The 12,721-nt window shown below is 47.0% G+C and overlaps 1 protein-coding gene across 9 annotated transcripts in view; it reads right to left on the bottom strand.

Annotated features, from left to right (window-relative positions):
* Positions 1–12,721, bottom strand: part of SIGIRR (single Ig and TIR domain containing) — a 42,287-nt gene that overhangs the window by 6,028 nt on the left and 23,538 nt on the right. For all 9 annotated transcript variants that reach the window (XM_075928349.1, XM_075928345.1, XM_075928347.1 and 6 more), the window contains 6 exons: positions 9,728–9,926; positions 7,058–7,188; positions 5,933–6,073; positions 2,938–3,081; positions 2,214–2,316; positions 1,203–1,353 (listed from right to left, as the gene is read on the bottom strand). In XM_075928349.1, coding sequence (XP_075784464.1) covers positions 1,203–1,353; positions 2,214–2,316; positions 2,938–3,081; positions 5,933–6,073; positions 7,058–7,188; positions 9,728–9,926 — 869 coding nt within the window. The remainder of the gene's footprint in view (positions 1–1,202; positions 1,354–2,213; positions 2,317–2,937; positions 3,082–5,932; positions 6,074–7,057; positions 7,189–9,727; positions 9,927–12,721) is intronic.

The following is a 12,721-nucleotide window of genomic DNA, read 5'->3' as shown; positions in this document are numbered from 1 at the left end:
CTCGGGGAGTCGGTGCTCGTCTCTGGAGGGCAGCGCGCCTGGGAACACAGCTTTCTGGAACGTGAGTGGGGAAGGAAGGGTGTTAATAGCAGGGAGGGGTTTGAAAAGGCTCTGCTGCCACTGTGGGCCTCGCTCTTCACACGCACGTCCAGTCTCCTGCACAACTGGGTCTCCAATGTCTCTGGCCAATTACCACGTCCACAATGGCAACCTGGGGAAGTGGGGTCATTTCTGTGCACAGACTCGGGCTCTGGGCAAGTCATTTACGTCCCGAGTTTCGAAAGTCCTCAGCTCCCTGCAGCCCTCCTTGTCCTCAATGGGAGCTGAGCTCTTCTGAGAGCCTGCCCCATAGGCTGCGTCTGTCTGGAGAGGATCATTCTTCCCCACCTTGGTAGCAGGCGACGTGTCTTACCATCTCTCAGGCTGTGGTGCCCCCAGGTGGCCTTCTGTGTCACTACCACACAACGCCAGGCTCCTCGGAGCTGCCAGGCCAGGGAGGATTATGCGGCTTACAGGATTTACTGTTCTTTGTGGGAAACTCGGCCAGCACTTAATGCGGGTAATGTGTCAGGGGCCGGAGGGCTTCTCAAGGAGAGCTGCGGTGCAGGGGGCCCAAGGCAGCAGCCAAGAGGCCTGCTGGGGAGAGCTGCAGTCCAGTCTGCTCAAAGGCTACTAGTTCTGATATTGCAGGACCCCTCCAGCAGGGCTGTCTGAGGGCCTGTACCCACTGCCACCCACATGGGTCTAAGTCCTCTCCCTCAGGGTGTAAACACGCCCCACCTCGAGGGGCGTAAGTTACCCCGACCTACGCACCGGTGTGCACAGCGCTGTCGGCGGGAGAGCTTCTCCTCTCCACCATGTAGCTTCCCACGCTCATGATTTTACTCTGCAACAGGAGAGCTCCTTCCTGTGGGCACTGAGCATCTTCGCCAGATGTGCGGCCTCAGTGCGGCTGCGCCACTGTGGCGCTTCTAGTGTAGGCTCTCCCTGAGTAGCTATAGGCCTGGCCTGACCATTCAGCACACACCATTGTGGGGTTAGTGAGCAGGGGGAGTGTCTGGGACCCTCCACCCAGGGAACCATGTCTGCCATGCAGGGCTTCTTGCCAAGGCTAGGGGTACCAAAAGCATCCCAGCAGTACTGTGAGACCCCTCCCTGACCAGAGCCTTCTGCTCCCCCTATTCTTCCCCCCCGCCACTTACCATTGAGCCAGTCCGCCAGAGCAGTAAGGTCACAGCGTTCTTGTGTTGCTTCAGCAGGTGAATGGCCGGATGTTCTATCTCCCGGTACTGGCTCTCAAAGGCAATAAAGATGGGTCTTTGGGACAGCTCCAAGAGTCGCCAGAGCCCTTCCCTGCAATACAAGGCAACAGTTGCAGGGCGTAAGGAGAGCAATGAATCACGCCTGCTCAGCTAACCCACCTCGTCATTACCCTGACCAGCTACAAAGCAACAGAAAGACTCCCATTGACTTTCAGTGAGCATTGGCCTGGGAGCAAGGGGAACAGAGGCAAGAACCGGAAGAGATGCCTTTAGTTAAGATTGCCCAGTACTCTCTCTGAGAAGTCATTTGCTTGTAACTTTGGCAAACTTTCACTGTCGGGACTGAAATTTCTCATGGCAGATGTCTAGCAAATGTTGTGGAAAATTTGAACTGAAAAGTTCACTCATATCAGAGAACAAGATTAGGGAAGAATTATTTTTATCTTTTAAAAAAAAAATCTTACAGTAGTTTCATTCAGAAGCTCTGGCTTTGGAACACTAGACTGGAAATTGGGTGGGACGGGGAAGTGGTCACCCTGGCCCTTTGCTGCCTCTATGAAAACATACCCAAGTCTGGCCTGGGGAAAACTGCAGTTTGCACATGCTCAGTAGAAACGTACAAAAGGTTGCTTGATAAATACTCAAGACTCTGTCTACCCGGAGCATGCTCTAGGCCAGAGATGCAGAGGCTGAGCAGGGCTTTACTTGCAATTGCTCCTCATAGCCACCACAGGCTGGTGTGGCACTGGACATAGAGCTGAGGGCAGGGGGACTCTCCTGTTGGGCCTGGGCAGTGTGGAGGAGGAACGACATGACGGGCTTGCAAAGGGGGAAGGACAACAGGGTGCAGTCTGCCATGCAGCCATTCTGCCAAACAAGGGAGGTCTAGCTCTGTGCTGCCAGGGCAGCAAAGCAGCAGCCCAGCACCCGGTTCAGTGGCCAGCCCCTGACCTGAAACTGTTGTTGCACCAGTCTTGCTCCAGGTATGCATACGAGAGAACCACAATGAGGCGCCGGCACCGGCTCACGTTCATGATCAGGTCTGCCGAAGGCTCTAGTGGAGTAGAATAGAAATGAGATTCACAGTCATGGCAAAAATGAAGCAGAGCCAGAATGGGTCACCGGCTCTCTATTCTTCTTCCTCCTCCGGGAACAGGCTGCCTTAGCATTTGAAGCCGAACTGAGGGCAACAGGGGGCCCCCACAGTCTTCAGACAGTTAAATTCATAACCCTGCCTGTCTTGCAGCATTAAGTGCTTTTTTCTCAGACTCAGGTTACACTGCTGCAGCTGAAGAGAGTGTTTTCCAGTGGTTACAGCAGGAGTAGGTGTCAGGACTCCTGGGTTCCACTCCAAACTCTCCCTCTGAATTGCTATGTTATGTCGGAGGGAACACACAACCCTTCAGTTCCTCTCTTTTGCAATCTCTAAAATACTCAGCTATTCACAGCTCAGTGCTCTTAATCAGTTAGTGTTTATAATCTCTGAGGGCAAGGTGTCTAGGAGGGCAAAGGGAAATGTCACACCAGAGAGCAGACCTGCTGTGCAGGGTGTGGCTTCCTGTGTCCTGAAAAGCAGTTTCAATAATCAGAGGTCAAGGCTGACTTTCCAGGAGCAGGAGTGTGTCTGTCTGCAGGCAAAGGTGAGATGGAAGGCAGCATCCGGTCTGGGCCCTACCTGAGTTGGGCAGGATGGCCTTATCATCCAGGAAGAGCTTGTAGCCATGACGGTTCTCCAGCTGTGGCTTCATAATGAAATTCACAAACTTTCTGTCGTCCGGTGAGTTTGCATAGGACAGGTATGCATCATACAGCTTCCCATCTGCGAACAGTGCCCAGCAGGGCGCAAGAGAGGCAAACGATACAACATGACCACATGGCAGATTCAGCACTCAGTTTGGCAGCACTGACAGTCAGTTCCCTATAAGCTCCCCAACAGGGGAAGGCACTGTTCTGAGCCCTTGGGCTGGAATCTCCTTGGGGGAGGGCACCCGTGTTAATCTGCATGTGAAGGGCTGTGTAATAGATGGTGCTATTTCCAGGATTTGTAATGACAGTGAAAAATGCACCCGGTAGGGAACCCAACATCCCACCCACAAGGACCAAGAGAGCTCCGGGAATGGACTTTAAAATGTCCCTGTGCCCCTGAGAGGAGCAAGGCAGAGAGTGGAGCCGGATGTGATCTTAAACCCAGTGTGTCCTGGTGTCATTGTTATAATGCTTTCGCCAAAGAGGACTGCACTGATAGTTATCACCAGTGCTTTGTGCTAGCAGACTGCACGTTTTTGAGACAAGAACCATCTCTTCTGTAGATGTTTTGGAGAGCACTATGGAGATGGTAGGTGCATCTGCTTTGGTTTGGGAGCAACTTTAAGACAAGTAACACAGCAACCCTGGCAATGGTTCTCGCCATCTCTACACTGTTGGGCTTTTTAAATACACAGAAATGGGAGATAAAAATACACACACAACTAGACTTTCCAGATTTTAAAAAGACCATAATTAAAGAGACAAGGTAAGTGAGGCAATATCTTTTACTGAATCAACTTCTGTTGGTGGGAGATACAAGGTTCCCACCAACAGAAGATGGTCTAATAAAAAACATTACCTCATCTACCTTGTCTCTCTCATATCCTGGGACCAAATATGGCTACAGCAATCTTGAAAACAACCATAATTTCAGTTAATGTTGGACAAATCCATCATATATTTTGAACAAAAAAAATCTTTAAGAGCATTGCTGTTTTAAGGAAATGACAACAAAAAGTCCCAAATAAAAAGCTAGCCTGGAAATACAGAATTAAAAGTTCTGCTTCAAAACACTGAGAGAGTGTATAATTCAGAATTAAGGTCACTCTGTCTTAACTCTGCCCCACTGTACCAAAAATAGAAACTTGGAGAACACTTTATCCATCCATTACTCGGGGACAACTCAATGACTGCAAAAAAAAAAATTCATCATACTGAACTTTTGAGATGAACTGCAAAGGTTATCTGTGTCCGGATGGCATAACGGGGCAGAGTTAAGGGTGTCTGGAGGAGTTATGTATCTGTGTACTTTCCACTGTTTAGGTGTTTTTGTAAAGTGGAATTCTTAGGATTTCTAATCTTTGTAATAACTTCTACCACAGAATAATTTACCAGCTTAACTTTGACAATAATCGTAAAGGCTTTGTCGTCAAGCTGAGCTGCGCTGATTTAAATCATTGAGCACAATTTAGTTCCACTGGAGCAAAAGGGCAGATGAGAAACAAGCAGAGAGGGCAGATGTTAAGCTCTCAGTGTGGGAGAGACGGCTAGGTAAGGCCAGGGACTGAGAAGTTTGATGTCTAGCACATTTCATGGAACAGAGACGAGGTTTAATTTGATAATAGTTCAGACTTATTTTGGATTTTTAAGTGCCCCAGAAGGGGTAGAATGGCAAGTAACTTAGCCAGAGGACTAAGTCTCTGAAACCCAGAAGAGCGGGCAGAGCAGTGGACAAACAGCTGGGAGGAAAATGGAGGCTGCACTGTATAATGTTTGGAGGGTTAGGATGTGCTAGACGTACCAGATTTAAACTGAAATCTCTATCTACAGAAAGGTATGGTTTATCTAAACTGGTGTAGAGGTGCATAGATAAGGGCTAACAAAAGTGTCTTTCATAAGAGGTAAAGAAATAGTGCAGGTTTTCATACACATACAGAAACTCTATAAAGTAAATGCCACTGGATTCTTTTTAGGAACACAGAATCACTTAGGGTATGTCTACACTAGCCCCTTAGTTCGATCTAGGAGGATAACTGAAATTGCAAATGAAGTGCAGGATTTAAATATCCCACGCTTCATTAGCATGTTCCCAGCCGGTTGCCATTTTAGAAATTGACTAGCCCGAAGTAACTACCCACGTCTACACGCGGCAGTGAAACGGGATTCCAAATTAAAGCCCTAAATCGAATTAGCTGTTAAACCTCATTCCAGGAGGAATAACAGCTAATTTGATTTAGGGCTTTAATTCGGGAGGGGGGTGGGAGACAGAGCATCATTAAGTATCTGGAGAATGGGTACTTAAACCTAAGCAGATAAAAATCAAAGTCAATAGATAGATTCCTAAGACAGGAAGGATACCACTCAGAGAGCTGTTAGCACCTTCAGTGGATATTAAGTAGGTAAAGTCCCCACCATCCCATATCACGATTGAGTCCATTAGCATTTGAATTGAATTTGTGGATGAACTGTGATTCCAGGGCCTCCCTGTGGATCTGGCTTGTGGAGCTGGCTTGTGACAAGACTGGTTGGGCTTGCTGGAGTAGGTTAAACAAATAGAGCTTTTCAGAGCAAACTAACATCACCCTTAACTCAATATAGGGAGCAGACTCCCTTCGGAATGTACTGACCCAAGAGGACAGACTATTAGAGGAACCATGAGTCACAATCCAGACACACACTCTAGGAACACCCTGGGTAGGCTGGCCCTTGAGTAGGAGTCACCCTCTAGGCTGCTGGGGGCAGGAAGACCCTCTGGCTGCAGGGGAATTCTAGTTCACTTCTGCTTTCCAATCCTTTTCTCATGCAATCTTTACAGGAGCAGCAGAAGCCAGGAATGTCTGGAACACGGAGTCTTTCCCCGTCTCCCTCAAATCCAAAGTGCAAATCAGACTGAAAACAGGATTCACAAAAGCCCATTGGGTTACCATTGATCTCCAGCTCCCCGTAATGGTTCCTGTACCACAGCAGCATATTCAAGCGGCACTTGGCATAGATCACAACCATGAGCAGCAGCAGCCCCAGGACCAGGAGGGCTGCCACCACTGCACTCACATGTCCAGCAGCTTCTGCAATTACCAAGAAGAACATTTTCAGTACACTTGGTATTTGACTTAAAGGAATTTTACGTTTTTGGTAAATGAGGGGTTTGAGGTAGGTAGTGGTCTGCAGGGGGAAGACCCAAGCAGAAGCTACTGGCCTCAAAGCTTCTAGCTAAAACCACTCCTGTTGTCAGACTACTAAGACAGCTGTAGTGTCTGCCTGTGGATGCTGTCCTGCATGTACATGGGATGGACTCTGATCTCGTGGGGGAGGGGGAGTTCTACATCTCTAGCCACCAGTGTGAAGAGGGGCTCAGCTGCATTTGCTTAAAGAAGGATCACACAGAGCAGATGATAGAGGCTCTGTGATATAAAGGGGCCTCCAAATTCTGTGACAGCAGCCTAGAAACAGATGAGTGGGTTTGGGATCCAGGGTACTTGGTGCTTCCTGGCTACAATTAGCCATACTATCCAGCTGAATTCTTCTGCATGAGGCCGATGAATCCCTTCACTAGGGCATGTGCCTGTCTAGAGTTCAGTAGGGCTGACTCCAGAGACTCCCTATCATCAGCTCCTTGTTGGGGGTCTTGAAAACAAAGAAGCCTTGACCGAGGTGGCTAGCCTCTGGGAGGCAGCCCCATCTCCACCGCTACAGGTTATGTTGCCATCCTATGGCACCACATTCAGTCAGCATATTGAAAGAGCAGCTTGATTTCATAAAGCCTCCTTTTCCCTCCTCCCCTCCCCCATGCTAATAGTCTCCTGGCTCAGGGTTTACTTTCAAAACAGCAATAGCTAAGAAAATGCAGCAATCAGTTCAGGACGTGCCTCAGCAGGTCACTGAAAGGGTTAACATGCATGACATGCTCCTTTAATCCCAAGAGCTAACCAAAGTAGGGCCTGCCATAGACTGGCCCAACCTGGGTGAAAGGCCTTATTCAGCAGACCCTACCACAACGTAGCCCCTTCTTTGCATTTGTATTAATATTGTGTAAATGCCCAAATGGCTACCTGATCTGTGTAGTGTGAAAGTGGCTGTAGTGTTCCTGACCACGCAGGCAAACACCCCATAGTCCTCATCGCTTGTCAGGTTCACCCCTAGAACGCTTGACACAAAAGTTTCTGTTGCATTGTCACTGTACCTGGGGGACATACAAGAGTAGCATTAGTGCACTGCTACAGTGGACTCTTTCAGGGAAATGGTGTCCTACTGAAACTATGGGACTGAAAAACTCTAACTAGAAGCTTCTTTTTGTTCCTCCTCTAAATGTAGCCTATAGGAACTCTGCTTTGTCATTTCCCAGAAAGGGAAAAGGCCTGGATGGAAGGATAGAGGCTGTCAATCTCTAACTTCTGAGAAGATTCTTTTGGAGAACCTTTGTCCTCTACACAATAAACGATTAGCCATTCAGTGGAAATTCACCTTTCTCTTAGGGTACATCTACACAGCAAGGCTAAAGTCGAATTAAGCAACGCAACTTCAGCTATGTCAATTGCATAGTTTAAGTAGAAATAGCTTAATTCGGCTTTGGGTGCTGGAAGTCGAAGGAAGAACACTCTTCCTTTGAATTCCCTTATTCCTCGTGAAATGCGGGTTACCAGGAGTCAGAGTAAGAAATCCTCCAGCTCGACATTATATTGAAATAATGACTTGTAGTGTAGATACTCACCTTGTTATTTCGGAATAACATCAGTTATTCCAAAATAACAATGCTGTGTAGACGTACCTTTAGAGACCAAAGCCTTTAGAGACAAAATAGCACCTAAGGTCAGGTTCCTAAATCTACAATTAAGAATCTTTTAGTGGCAGGAAAGTCTTCAAATTGTAGGAGTTGCTCTAATGGACTCCGCATTGCCTGGCCAACAAAGTGGATGGATAAATGTGCTTACACACACTCACAGGCGTGATCACCTTGACCTCCAACAAAGAAGAACTTCAGATGATTTGCCTCAGATTGGTTAAGCTGCTGGCCCTACTTTCCATTCATATCCCGCCATTGTCACACCCCTCATAGGTGCAGTTTTCCTACAACTCCTGCTGGCAACAGGGATAATGCATTTGGTTGCAAAGAAGAAGTGGTGCAGGGTGCAACGTGCTAGCTTTTGTGTGTTTAGTGCTCTCAAAGTAGTATGCCTCTGGTAGAAAAGAGTGTCTAGCCAGTGAAAGGCCGCAAAGCTCAGGCTAACTGCTATTGAGCAAGGAGACCTGTTGAAAGCTCTATGGTTTTCACAGAGGGTCAGCAGAAGCTTAGCTGGCAGATGTGCCTCTGTAATTGTGGGGGGAAAACATAGGATGGGACCAGATTCGGCTCTCAGTGACTCTAGTACCTACTTGGAGGAGCTTCTCTGATCACAGTGACTTTACCCTTGTGGCAGATGTGAGCCAGGGTGTATAGCAGCCCTCAGACCCCTGGTTTTGTGCTGTAGGGATATAAAAGTTTAACTGGTAAGCATTAGCCTTTTTGGCATGCTTACCTGGTAACCAGTTAAGAGGAAGGCTGTCGGCAGCACAGTGGGCCTGGCTGGGTGGGAGCAGCAACCCTGGGCGCGGCACCGGTTAATCAGTTAAATAATTAAAATTATACTATTTAATTGGCTAACTTTTTAAATGAGTATTTACATCCCTAGTAGGGAGTCTAGTTAGTTCCCTGAGCCATAATATAAAATGGACAGAAACATCAGCTGGTCTACATGCTTTGTGCGTGTGTGTGGGGGGGGCATTTCCTCATACTGTGCTTCATTGTTTATCTGTGTGATTAAGGAATGATGATGTTTAGAGCATACGAAAAGGGATAACTCAGACACTTGTACTTGTGCTTATATTCCAGAGACGCGAGTTCAAACCCTGCATCAGTCACCAATGAATAGATGCTGGGTGATGTTAGACACTTCTTAATTGTACAAAACCTCCACCTAAAAGGCTGGTATCACTGACATATTTCCCCAAGAGGCCTAGGATGGGAAGTGGAGAGTCAGGAGGACTGACGTGCCCTCAGACATAGAGGGAAGGCCAGGATTGCAATAGCAATAGCTGCAGATCAAGACTGGAGAGAGGTCTACACTACAGCCTAAGTTGATATAATTTACATCACTCAGGGATGAAAAAGCTTCTCCTCCCTCCCCCGATGTGCGAAGCAAGTTTTGTGCTGTCCCCACCAGCATTTCAGCTTTGCTCTGAGCTGAAGTGATGTGCTGGAGTGTAGACTTGCCCTTGGGTGCATTGACAGAGCTGTGCCGGACCGGGACAAGACTAGCAGGAGGTGTTCTGGATCAGGACTGAAGTGTCCTGGCAGAGCTGTGGGGAGAGGGCCTAGAAGAACAGAGGTGCTGAAGATGAGGTCTGGGGGACAAGAGCAGAGCTGTGTGGGGAGCCCAAAGCCAGAACGGGAAGTGGTGGAGGGCAGTACTTTGGCTGAGAGGGTGTCTTGCTGAGTTTTGAGCACTGGCACGCTGGGCTCAGAACTCCAGTACTGTGAAGTTGAGCTTATCAATAGGAAGTGCTGGAATCTGGGGTACTGCTCAGTGGAGACTCTGAAATTGATGGTGGGTCCAAGACCCTCACTGAGGCGTGGCTAACTAGCTGAGTGAATGACCTTTACACAATGATTGAAGCACTTTGTCCTGCCTGTCAGTAGCCACATCAGTGCCACATTTTATTTATAGATGAGCCTGACTTCTTACCAGTTTAACAACTTGCAGGTATACTGGCTGCTCTCGTTGCCTAGCCCATCGCCATCTTTCATCCAGCGCAGAACAGGGTGGCAGTCCTGTTCAAAGGGTAGCCGCATGGTGCAGTTCAGTGTCACCTGGCTTCCCAAGGCAGGCTCCAAAGTCTGATTGCGGGATGGGAAGAGGACTTCGGGGGACATGCTGCAAAGATCTGCAGGGGAGAGGAAGGACATACCAAGAATTTGGTTGCATGAGTAGTAGAATGAGGAGCAGATCCACATCGCAGAGAAAGCAAACGTGCAAAATGCTCCAACTGCCCAGCCATACCCTCTGTCACATACTGGTGTAGTGCGGGGCTATGTCTTTCCCCCAACAGCTGATCCTCAATGACTATAACAGCCTCCTACTTGCTGGCATAAGGCTGAGAGGCTTGTGTAGACGATCCTGGCTCCATTCCCCACAGAGAAGTAAGCTCTCTCGTTTGTGTGTGCAGTGAAAGTTGGTTACAACGTGCCTAACATCTGAAATGTCAGTGATACATACAGAGCAAGCAATTTTCATTCACATTTTCACCCACATTTGACACTTCTCCACTTTTAAAGACTAGTGTAGATCCATGGCAAAGAGCTACTTGCCCTCTAAAAGAAGAAATGTCTTAGGGCACGGTGCTGCTCATTGCTCAGCCCCCGATCTCCTAATGGCCGCTGCTTCTTTTCCTCTTCTAAGCACTGGCCTCCTCTATGTGCCCAACCCAACTCCCACTGCAGTCAGTAATATTTCTTTAAATTCAATGGGAATTGAGGCTTTTCTCCCTTCACAGGGGGTGCAGAAGAGGTGGATGAGGCTTTTTTTTTTAAACAACTAACCAAATCAACCAAAGCACTGGACTTGGTGGTGATGGGGGACTTCAACTATCCAGACATCTGTTGGGAAACTAATCCAGCAGTGCACAGATTATCCAATAAATTCTTGGACTGCATTGGAGACAATTTTTTATTCCAGAAGGCTGAGAAAGCTACCGGAGGGGAAGCTGTTCTAGATTTGATTTTTAACAAAAATAGGGAGGAACTGGTTCAGAATTTGAAAGTGGAAGGCAGCTTGGGAGAAAGTGATCATGAAATCATAGAGTTCATGATTCTAGGGAATGGTAGAAGGGAGGACAGAAAAATAGAGACAATGGATTTCAGGAAGGCAGACTTTAGTAAATTCAGAGAGCTGGTAGGTAAGGTCCAATGGGAAGCAAGACTAAGAGGAGAAACAATTGAAGACAGTTGGCAGTTTTTCAAAGGGAAATTATTAAAGGCCCAAGAGCAAACTATTCCACTGAATAGGAAAAACAGAAATATGGCAAGAGACCACCATGGCTTACCAAGAGATCTTAATTTATCTAAAAATAAAAAAGAGTGCATAAAACGTGGAAACTAGGTCAGAGTACAAAGGATGAATACCGCAAATAACACAATTATGTAGGGGCATAGAAAAGGCGAAGGCATAAAAAGGAGCTCAATCTAGCTAGAGACATGAAGCGTAAAAAGAAGACATTCTACTTAGAAGCAAAAGGAAGAGCAAGGACAGAGAGGCTCAATGCTCAATGAAGAGGAAGAAACAATAACAGAAAACATGGAAATGGCAGAGGTGCTTAACAACTTCATTTTTTTGGTTTTCACCAAGAAGGTTGGTAGTGACTGGATGCCTAACATAGTGAATGATAGTAGAAATGGGGTAGGTTTAGAAGTTAAAATTAAAAAAGAACAAGTTAAAAATTACTTAGAGAAGTTAGATGTCTTCAAGTCACCAGGGCCTGATGAAATGCATCCTAGAATACTCAAGGAGCTGACAGAGGAGGTATCTGAGCCATTAACTATCATATTAGATAAACCATGGAAGTCAGAAGAGATTCCAGAAGACTGGAAAAGGTCAAATATAGTGCCCATCTATAAAAAGTGAAATAAGAAGAACCCAGGAAACTACAGACCAGTCAGTTTAACTTCTGTGCCAGGAAAAATAATGGAGCAAATAATCAAAGAATTCATCTAAAAATTTCTGGAAGATAATAAAGTGATAGGTAACAGCCAACATGGATTTGTAAGAACAAATCATGTCACACCAATCTGATAGCTTTCTTTGTTAGGATAACAAGGGGGAAGCGGTAGACGTGGTATACCTAGGCTTTAGTAAAGCATTTGGTACAGTTTCTCATGGCCTTCTTATTAATGAAATAGAGAAATACAACCTAGATGGGGCTACTATAAGGTGGGTGCATAACTACTCTCCAAGAATGGTAACTCAACCAGTTATAAATGGCTCACAGTCATGCTGGAAGGGCATAACAAGCGGCGTTTTGCAGAAGTCAGTTCTGGGGCTGGTTCTGTTCAATATTTTCATCAATTTAGATAATGACATAGCGAGTACGCTTATAAAGTTCGCAGATGATACCAAGCTGGGAGGGGCTGTAAGTGGGAGGGAGAAGGAGGGAGAAAATTGGTTCCCCTTGACCTCTGATGATAGGACAAGAAGCAATGTGTTAAAATTTCAGCAAGGGAGGTTTAGGTTGAACATCAGGAAAAACTTCTTGTCAGGGTGGTTAAACACTGGAATGAATTGCCTAGGGAGGTTATGGAATCTCCATCATTGGAGATAGTTAAGAGCAGGTTAGATAAAGCAGGTTAGAGCAGGGATAACCAGATGGAGCTCGGTCCTGCCCTGAGGACAGGGGACTGGACTGAGGATGTTAAATTCCAGTCAATAGGCACTTCTGCATTCCTCCTTTGAAATGTACAAGAGCCCTAGGGCTCTTGTACACTTCAAAGGAAGAATGCGGAACTCCACATACAGCCCAGGGCCAGCAGGAAGTCCTGCTGACTCTGGGCTGCATGGGCTGCAGGTGCCTACTTTGAAATGTACAAGAATCCCCAGCGGGGGCTCTTGTGCATTTCAAAGCCTTGGAGCCTGGGAACAGCATGGGACCTTGAAGCAGGGGATCAGCATGCTGCGTGGAGCACAGGG

Source organism: Pelodiscus sinensis, chromosome 4 (assembly GCF_049634645.1).
Source record: "Pelodiscus sinensis isolate JC-2024 chromosome 4, ASM4963464v1, whole genome shotgun sequence".
NCBI classification, from domain to species: domain Eukaryota; kingdom Metazoa; phylum Chordata; order Testudines; family Trionychidae; genus Pelodiscus; species Pelodiscus sinensis.
This window is presented reverse-complemented; position numbering and strand designations above follow the sequence as displayed.